General features: G+C 42.4%; 1 protein-coding gene and 1 long non-coding RNA gene across 2 annotated transcripts; both read right to left on the bottom strand.

Annotated features, from left to right (window-relative positions):
• Positions 1 to 960: 960 nt before the first annotated feature.
• On the bottom strand, positions 961 to 6,274 carry NIPAL1 (NIPA like domain containing 1). The gene is made up of 6 exons (XM_031504625.2): positions 6,260 to 6,274; positions 5,304 to 5,565; positions 4,213 to 4,269; positions 3,680 to 3,770; positions 1,700 to 1,860; positions 961 to 1,565 (listed from the first exon to the last, which is right to left on the bottom strand). Exons 1-6 carry the CDS (start codon positions 6,272 to 6,274, stop codon positions 961 to 963), a joined length of 1,191 nt encoding a protein of 396 aa, XP_031360485.2.
• A 560-nt stretch (positions 6,275 to 6,834) lies between these two features.
• Positions 6,835 to 9,790, bottom strand: LOC144246121 (uncharacterized). The gene is made up of 3 exons (XR_013339805.1): positions 9,759 to 9,790; positions 7,502 to 7,592; positions 6,835 to 6,886 (listed from the first exon to the last, which is right to left on the bottom strand). It is a non-coding gene; the product is annotated as an uncharacterized LOC144246121 (long non-coding RNA).
• Positions 9,791 to 10,449: the final 659 nt, after the last annotated feature.

Genomic DNA, 10,449 nt, shown 5'->3' with positions numbered 1-10,449 from the left:
GAAAAAATTTTGAAAAGCTTAAATCGGTTCTAATTAATAGATGGCTGTATTAGGAAGAAGTATGGAAATAAGTAAAGCCCCTTCTTAATCCTCAAAATATAAAACAAAGTGGAAATTTTTCATTGTATGTTCTGGTTTTCTCCTGCCTTTGAAAACTTAATTCTATAACCTCGTGTAACCTTTTAAGCCAGTAGCTACTGTTTTCAGGCCTCTAATGAATTTTCTTTTTCTTAAACTTAGTCTTAGTTTAGAAATAAAAAAGTACAGGCACATTCAGGGATTCATAATCCATTCAGGATTCCTTGGGTAGAAAAGCTGAGATGTATCAAGAATTGTATTTGCTAAATTTTTTTGTGACATCTAATTAATATTCATACAAAATATCAAAAAATAAAAAATCTTGCATAAAATTTTATATTAAAAACTAAAGGGGTTAAACATTGTTTTCTTCATATTATGTCTCCAATGAATATCCTTCATGTAGAGTATCTGCAAGCTTGCTTGGCAATAAATTATAAAAATAATTTCTGCTATTATCTTGGTGATGGCCTTAATATTTCTGGCAAGCCAGATATATTAAGGCCATCATCAAGATAATAGCAGAGTACCTGCCACTTCAGCAAGGATTGTCTTTTATTATTAAAAGAAAATTGCATTTTTTAAACATGGCTTACAAAGACCACTCTTCTTTGCTAAAATTTCCCAAGAAAAAATGCTGCATAAAAAAAGGATCATGTTTTTCATTGCCTAATATATAGTTACCCCCAGGTTTCTGTCGTGCTAGTTACTGAACATTTTCACTAGTTACTGCCAATAGCTGACAAAGAGGAGTGGTCCACACTTAACAGGTCTCACAGACAAATGTCAACAAGACTGCAGAAAAGTAGAGCATTCTAGTAAAAATGGGTGGGCTGAGTTTGCAATTTGTGATACTTTGATGATGAACACTGTTTGAGTGTTTCACTGACAGAATAAAACGTCGTCCTCCTCATATGCCAAAGCTGGGTCTTCCATGCTCTCCAGCAAAGTGTGACTGGTTTCAAATTCACCCTGTGGCACTGACGGTTCTTTAGCAGCAGTGGACATCAACTGACTCCAGGTGATGTTAGTGTTTTTGAAAGCATGCAGTAGGAAAATGCCAATGATGATGCTGCAGAATCCACTCAGGGTTCCAATAATATCGCCCAGTTCCATACTACTCCACTCCTTGAACAAGATGATGGAGCATGTCACCACTGTCGTAGTGAAGCACACATAATAAATGGGTGTCACAAGGGATGTGTTGAACACATCCAGTGCTTTGTTGAGATAGCTGATCTGAGTGCTGACTGAGAGAACCAAGATGCCCACCAAAATGTAAACCAGGGGATGGTGATAGGCTGGCTTCCCCTGCAGCATTTGTTTAATGGCAATGCCTAGGCCTTTCACAGATGAGACAGAGAAGGCACCAATGAGCGAGCAAATTAAAATGTAGATCAGTATATTTGTCTGACCTCTCTTTGGAGCCACAACAATGATCAGGACAAGGACAACAACTGTTAGGAGAACAGCAAATGTAACAAACGCTGTAAAAAAGAAGGAAGAGTGATGCATATGAGATAGAATACCAGACTATGCCCACAAACATGCTCAGAGTTTTCAGTGTCCTAGACACTTCCCTATGAACTGCAGTATGTGTTCACTGCAATTGCATACAGACCTGGATCTTGCAGCTTTCTTTCCATCTCATCTAGTGAGGTGACCTCCTCCTCCACTGGGGCATGAATAACCATGACTGTTGACCCCAAAATGCTCAGTACACAGCCCAGCTTTCCATGAATATTCAGCTTTTCATTTAAAAAATAGGATGACAATATAGCACTGTTCAGCAAAATAGAAATAAAATATTCAGCTCCACCAGCCACAGAAGACATTCAAAATCTCTCTGTGTAGTATAACAGACAACCCCTTTTGAATTTGGATATATGGGAAACCAGCCTGAAACAACCAAATTGTAAGGAGTGTTTCCAAGAAAGTTGATCATGACCAGAAAGGTAAGGACAGGTTTTAGGGAGTTTAGCAAACTTCATTGCTTCCCTCCAGGTTGTAAAAGGGCCCAAATTGCTAAGGAGCTTTTCATTCCTTTTGCCTGGGTCAGGGTGTGCATTCTCACTGTAGATTAACTGCAAGAGCTGTTTCTTTCTTCCAAAAATGAGTTGAAGCACTTTATTTGCCATTACAACCAATGCACATGAGTTTTGTAAACTGTTCCTCATCCCTCCCCAGGCTCTCCCACCCAGGCACACTTTCTACCTGGCTTGCCAGGACTGCCCCCAAAACACAGAGAAGGCATGCCTCCCCCTCCAAAGAGATCAACCACAGGACCTCCATGGGGTTGATTATTTAACTTAAGGACAATAACATGGCATAAATAACACCACTTGCAGGGCATAATTAGCCTGTTAGAGAACAACCTTGGACACAGACACAGGCTTACTGTTGTGTGAACACACTCACAAATAATTATTCAACCCACTGATCAAAATACAGACATTTTTTTTCACACAAGGGTAATGAATTCACTGACATGAAGTTCTAACAACCTCTCTGTCTCATAAAAATTTGAATGATTGCAGTCCCCATCAAAGAAGAGGGCAATACAACTCAAGCTGTTTTTGCACAGCAGCAGCCAGGCAGCCAGTTAATCTGCATCTACCAACACGCTGACCCCAGCACCCACTGCAGGGACTCAGTCACATTTGTTTTGCTATAACAGAACAGCTGCAGTTTGAGCAGGTAGATTATTATTGCAAACTTCCTAGGGGGCTTTTTGTTTGTTTGGTTGAGGTTTTTTTTGTTCAGGTTATTTTTTTGTTTTTAATATGTGGTGCATGTTGTTTTAAACACAGTGTTTCATATAATATACTCAGTTCTTAAAAATCAGAGTTTTGCATTTAAACTAATATTATTTCATTTTGCTAAAAGATTATTTCCTATAAATTTTTTGTGTGCACAGTCCATGTCTTTTCTGCTGCTATGATAGCCACATTACTCTATGTACTTAAGAACTTGGAAATAACTTTTTTCTTTATACATAGGAAACAATAAGTCTGTGAAGGATATTTATGTTTCAAAACAACCACAAATTTAAATTGTGGATACAGAAGAAAGCTTAGATTTTCTTTGCTTCTTTCCAGAAAGATTTCAAAAAGACAAAACAAAACCAAAATGTTTACTAACTGTGCCTTAATATGAAATTATGCTCCTATAAATATAAATGTTTTTGAAAACATTCTGTGAAGGAATGCTGTATTTTTATTTTAAGTTTAGTCACAGCCAAATAACAGGATAACAGTTTTTTAAAAGCTCCAGTTCTCTAGGAATAGAGGAATTATCTTCTATCAGCAGTATACCTTGTTTATGCTGATAAGAATTACATTGTGATCTATGTGGAAGGCTACTGGGAAGGCATTCAGTGGCCTTTGCAGCAAGACTTTTGATTCTGTCTACCCAGGGAACTCAGTTCTAAATAAGGAAAAATATCTTTCCCAAGCAACAATATCTTTACCAAGCAACAAAAAGCAATTTTTGCCCATGAATTGCTTTTCAGTTTTCTTATTAAAAATCTCTACTTTCAGTACTTTTCCCCTCATGTAGTGAGCAGTTCATTTGCCAAGGCTTGCTCCCAATTGGTACTGACCTTATGAGAACACTCAGTGCACCCAAGGGGGTAACTAAGGTTGCAGGTGCAAAGGCATAGGCAGCAAAGTTTGCAGCTTCTCCTAATCCCACTGCAAGAAGAAAGAATGCAGAAGAAAGAATATTTGGATCAGCTTGGAGGGGGATATTAAACGACACACTATTGTAAATATTTTGTATGACAGCTATGATAGCAAATATGCACATTTTCATTTCAAAATTAGCTACATAACCTCTGCTGGAAGAAATAACTGCTGAAGAAAGTTAAATACTCTTCTCCTAAGTACTCCTAGAAGATGGACAGATTCAATTCCATGGCATTTGATCAGATATCAAAGATGGTTATTCTGCAAAGAGCTCTGAAGACCAAACATAGTATTTGAAAAGATGGCATATGAGAACAACTTGTCATGAATGTGATTGCAAGGACATTTCTTTTAAGTGAAGGGAATGAAAAATCAGACAATAAATCTCTTTAAAACAATCTGCTTTTTGCAGATTTACATATAGGCTGAGAGGAAAGAGCTGACTTACTCGATAGCAGTCCAGCCCACCAAAGCCATTCCTTCAAATAAGAATATCCACCTTGTCCTGAAAGAGAAAAATAACCTTATCTTAGAAGAAACAGATCGCCTTATTGTAAGAAACAAAAGTACCAAAAGAGCATGTTACCTGGATGCAAGAGGAAGAATATTTGATTTTGACTGATATTTTATTAACCACTCTACTGCTTTGTCACTTAGACTTCTAAAAAATGCTATTTGACTAAATATACACAGAGAGGAAGTATCAAGCAAAAGTAAAATGCTATAAAAATTGTTGGTGAGCTTAAGAAATGTTTCAAAATGCTCTTCCAGGACAGATCCAATATATTCATACAGTCAACTGCAGTTTGACTCTCCTTTTACTTTAGGTTGAAAGAAATTAGGAAGAAAAATGCCCCTGTGCACATTTTTTTTTTACGTAAAACATAAGCATATATAATATTTAATATCAGAGTTTTTCAAATAACCAAATTCTCTGGAATAATATTTTGCAATATACACAACAAACAAAAGAAAAACTGCTAATGCTATGTATTTAAATCCATGCAAAGGAAATTATGACAGTGCAACTGCTCTTTTTCTAGCTGTTCATCTGTTGACTTTGATGAAGGAATAGTTGTACTAACTGTAGAAACTTGTGTAATAAACATAATTTCTACAACTCATTGCACTCACTTTAAAAAAGCAGAGCAAAACCAAAAAGCTAAACCTAGTTACCAGCTTAAGACTTTCCATCTCATATGAGGGGAGAAAAGATTAAAAAAAGAGGGAGAAGGGCATTTTGAAGGGTAAGACAAATGGAGAATTCTATTTGAGGAACTAATTTCTCTCAGTGAGGAAATAGCACCAGCTCACTAGATTTAATACCCCCTCTCCCATAGTCCTATAAATTCTGAAATCCCAGTTCCTGTAATCACACACAGGGAAATAATACCATGTCTCCATCCCTTACCAAGACAGGACATCTGATCACCATTAAAGTAGTTTTAAACATGTGATCTGTGACTCGAACTTTGATTTTGTCAAGTTATAAGAGGCGTTTGTGTCCCCAGCAGGAGCAAGGGTGGCACCATCACTTACCAGCTCGGGTGACTCCTCTGTCTGCCAGTTTCAAAAGTCCTTTCTTCTTTAGTATGAAACTAGAACCAATAAAGATACTGGAGCCTATAGCCAAAGCCAAGCCAATGTAGAGGTGGTATTTGCTTCCAGAAGGCATGGAAATGCTCCAGTTTGTTTCATTGCCCATCCCCTCCATAGAGGTGAGGAGAGGAGAGCGTGACTCAGACATGTTGATGATCTGGCACCATGCCTGGCAGGAGTCACGGCAAGAAAAAGAGAGCACCTGAAGCAGAAAAAGAAGGATTTAAATGATTCACAACACAGGTCCGGCTCTGGAAGAGCCCTATCCTGACTCTGCTCACTCCTTTTCATGTCTTTGCAGAGCACCTGTAATTTCTGACTGTGCAAATAGCACACAAAACCCACACAATGTACACAGTGCTGCCCTGGGTCATTACCCACTCCTGTAGTTCATAGGTGATTACATTATTTTACATCCGTATTTTGCGCTTCATTGGCTCAGACAAGCACTAAGGGAAATACCAAGGAATGCAGCAAAAAAATATTAGCTTTAGTTTAAAATTCAACTAAAAAAAAAAAAATCTTAAAAGCTAACCTGAAACCTCAAGATGAAAGGGCTCCTTTTTGTTGTGCGGAGACCACAAACATATAGCCGAATCCATGATTTTGGACTTTGCCTGTTAAAGTAAGCCTGCTGCTATTCAAAGCTTCTTTTTTTTTTACATTGGTAGCTGAGATTGGAAAAACAAATGGAAAAAAAAGGAAGGAAAATCAAACTCTCACTACATATGTGCACTAAGACATTTTATGAAAACTCTTCAGTGAATACTGTATGAGCCAAGTCTTACTTAGCCAATCAAAAAAATTTTCAGGTGAAGTTCTCATTACACCTCACAGCAAATTTAATCTAACTTCAATAAACCCTGTATTGAGGTAGATCACAGGCCACAGGGTACAGTTCCCCCAGCCATCCCTGCAACACTGCTGCAGAGATGGATGATCCTGAGCAGAGACCAACGCTTCACACTCAGCCAGCTGAGCATTATCAGTATCGCTGTGGTGACAGTCTGTGGGAATGACATCATTGTTATCAGCCTAGATTTGTTTCTAAAGGAAGAGCAGGTACTGCATTTCCAAGAACAAAATTCGTTGCTTTTTTGCATGGGGAAGAAGGGGTCAGGCAGCAAAGCTGCAAAAGGGCTTAGGCAGTCTAGGCTGACATCTCAGTTTGTGCAGTGCATCAGGCAACCAGTGTGGATTACAGAATCTAGACTGGAAAACTTTTAAGAACAACCTTTTTTTTTTTTCAAGAAGGCTTATGGCGAAGACATGTTAAAATATGAAACAATTTGCAGAAGTACAAAAGCTCAGTCCACTGTGATACATAGGGAGCAGGGGGTGCAACAAATAGTTTTGTTTTCCATATTTTCCCTGTAATTAAAATAACACATGAACAATTCATCCTGAAGAGTGACAGCATCAGTAATACACTGCCTTATTTTCTTTTTTTTTTCTTCTCCCCTTTCCCAAAAGAAGAAATGCCACTTGGAGACTTGGTAGAAAAAGATGTTCACACGTAAGCTCTGGAAATAAAAATGTTAAATCAAAAGTACTTCACTAAACAATTAACAAGAAGCAGACTTGGATAATTAATTTTAAAAAGTTTAACAAGGAATTGTTAAAATACATAAAGTCTTAAAAATATCATATTTACAGCTGGCAATGCTCTGGGAGACAGCACCCTTTACAAGTAAGGAACTAGAGTGAGTACCTGCTCCCTGTTTTCTCATTCCATACTATACAACAAACATACTGCAGGAAGTTATAATTTTATTTGAAGGCTGTGCAAACACATTTCCTTGTTTGTCAAGAGTGTTTCCATACAACAGGAGTTGTTTTGTATTGCTAAGTCAGACTCAATAAAAATATTCCCACAAGATAGGTATGTTCATATTCCACAGCTGAAGATTAAAATCTTAGAGAACTTAGGTCAAAATGCAGTTACTATTGCATAGTATGTAGGATAGATACTATTCTACACTCTTATCATTACTATTAGTAATAGTCTAAGCATAGTCTTAGAAGAAGAAAAATTTGCATATACTTGTTTTGACATAATTAGTGAAGAATAAATCACAAGAAAGAATTACAGAAAAGTCCTTTAAGCATAAATATATTTTCTCTTAGTAAACACATACCAGGGCAAGATAAAAATGCCCCTGCTCATGGCACGGGGATTGGTTTAAATAGCTTTCAAATGTCCCTTCCAATCCAAAGTATTCTATTATTCTGTGAAAAAAACAAACAAACAAACAAACAAAAACAACAAAAAAAAAACTATGGAGACATGAATTAAATCCCTTAGCTCCCAGTACCTATACTGATGCTAAACCAGGATGGTGTGAGAAGCAGTAACATTTCTTGCCTTTCATTAAAAGAGACCATGAAGATAAACACTCCTGATAAGTACAGCTCTTCAGCTCTCTGCAGCAGTAAAGGCAGCTTTTTATCAGTGCATTGGGTTTCTACAGTGAAGAAATGGTAGGCTTATTTCATTTCACGTGACATTACTGCTACTTTTTCTGTGTTCTAAAGTTTTTCATTCCTCAGCATAAATTACGACATCAAATAAGGAAAATTTAATCATGTCATTTGTACTAAATCACCCAGTGACTGCCACAGGTTGTTTCTCGCCTTTCTGAATTACAATCTTTGCCCATATTCACAAAGAAGCATTGGATTTGTCACTGAATAATTTTGAATGTTTATGATCTCTGTTTATTGCGCTGAACAGCTTCTCATAGTTGAAGAAAAAAAAAGGTCATTTGTTCCACTTGCATGAAAAGCGGCATGTAACTGCACTGATCAAAGAACCACCTGAGAGACGGGAAGAGGAGGCTGATCTGGGAATTACTGTTATTTTATTGCCCCTGCGAACAGTCTGAGGGTCACTTGGAAATGCTGAGGAAGATGGCAAACCACTGAGGTTGTCTGGCCTTGCCCAGCACAGAGTTTCTGTAGCTAAGCAAGTTTCACCTCCTACTTCCAAATGTCAACAAACATGAACCTGTCAGCAGAACTCCTCCTTGCAGAAGTAGTCTCTCCCAGCTCTGACTCAAGGCTGACAGCAACAGGAAACCAGTCTGAGCCAAGGTAGCTGCTGGTGTAACTTCTAAACTTTTTTGTTTCAGCTATTTTTATTTTCTTTTTTTTTTTTTTTTTTTTTACCCTCAAACACCTGTATATTCTCTATCTGAATTGTGTAGACCAGCAACCCCGGTGGTATGCCCTGCTTATGACACGTCTAACTTGCTGTCATTCTGCAGTCCAGGACTGACTTGCCCTGGTTAGTGACAGCCAGCTTGGTTCTTAACCTGCCACTGAAGATACTGGTCCTAAGTCATCTCAAAAACTAATTGCTTTGATTAGACATAATTTAACCATCTCTAATGAGCTCACGACTCAGCTCTCTCCTGGCAGAAACATGAAGCGCCTTTCTCGGTCACCCAGGAAATACCAAGCCCACCTTTGCCAAGGTGCAGCTCCTGCCAAAAGTGGGTGTACTGAGAAGCCGCAAGGAATTCTCCCCTTGCACACCTGGAGCGGAGACTCAGCAAAAAGCACAAAACAAAGCTGAAAAGATGTTTAACCCGAGGCAGCCGCGGGAGAAGCGCAGGAGCCTCCCCAGCGCCGGACACACGCCACTCCTCGGGAAACAACTGGGCGACGCCAGGGCGGAGGAAAGTCTTACGTGGGGCTCCGGACACCGGGGGCTACAGGAGCGCACGGCCGCGTCCCGAGCCCCGCGGGCCCTCCGCACACCGAGCCCCGCGGGCCCTCCGCACACCGAGCCCCCCGCGGGCCCTCCGCACACCGAGCCCCCCGCGGACCCTCCGCACACCGAGCCCCGCGGGCCCTCCGCACACCGAGCCCCCCGCGGACCCTCCGCACACCGAGCCCCCCGCGGACCCTCCGCACACCGAGCCCCCCGCGGACCCTCCGCGTCCCGAGCCCCGCGGGCCCTCCGCACACCGAGCCCCGCGGGCCCTCCGCACACCGAGCCCCGCGGACACTCCGCACACCGAGCCCCGCGGACCCTCCGCGTCCCGAGCCCCGCGGACCCTCCGCACACCGAGCCCCGCGAACTCTCCGCACACCGAGCCCCCCGCGGACCCTCCGCACACCGAGCCCCGCGGACCCTCCGCACACCGAGCCCCGCGGGCCCTCCGCACACCGAGCCCCCCGCGGACCCTCCGCACACCGAGCCCCGCGGACCCTCCGCACACCGAGCCCCGCGGACCCTCCGCACACCGAGCCCCGCGGACCCTCCGCGTCCCGAGCCCCGCGGGCCCTCCGCACAGCGAGCCCCGCGGACCCTCCGCACACCGAGCCCCGCGAACGCTCCGCACAGCGAGCCCCCCGCGCCCCGCGGTGCCCCGGCCCGCATGCACTGACCCGCACGGCAGGACGGGCTGGCGGGCAGCGCCTCTCCGGGCCCCATGGCTGCGAGGCTCCGCGGCCTCCCGCCGGCGGCTCCGCCCGCCCGGGCGCGGCCCGGCGCACCTGGGCGCGCTCGCTCTCCGGTGGAGACAGAAGTGGCAACCCCGACACTTCTCTGGACCCAGCCTGGGGGGGGGCAAAGGGCACGCAGGGCTCCAGGAGTGACCCCCAATGGCTTTCTAGGGCGTTATCAAGTCCCAGACCTGGGGAGTTCTGTGGCCCCACCTGAACACTGAATCCAAAGAAGTACTGAAGTACTTTGGCAGCATTTGCCTCTCCTGGGAGTTTCTACAGATTTAATTTTTTTCCACTTCGCAGCTGGGAGAAGAGATGAGCAGTCATGATGTGCAACCACTTATGTCTGTGACCGGCTGCCTGTGCTTGCTTTGGCTGGTGGATCTGAGGGCAAGCAGAGAGATTCCCCAGCCAAACTATGGCAGCGTCCTAGAACAAGGGCAGTGCCTGGTGATGCATACCCTGAGATGACTCTCTCTGGCTTAACAGGGAGTTACAAATTGTTACAAGAAATAATTATCTTCATTACCCAATGAATAGTTTCAACTAAGGTCTTGGTTTTGACATGATTAAGCGAAATACATTTACAAAGTATAAGGCTTAATAAAACATGTTGCCCAGCAAACTTCCT

Source organism: Lonchura striata, chromosome 4 (genome assembly GCF_046129695.1).
Source record: "Lonchura striata isolate bLonStr1 chromosome 4, bLonStr1.mat, whole genome shotgun sequence".
NCBI classification, from domain to species: Eukaryota; Metazoa; Chordata; class Aves; order Passeriformes; family Estrildidae; genus Lonchura; species Lonchura striata.
This window is presented reverse-complemented; position numbering and strand designations above follow the sequence as displayed.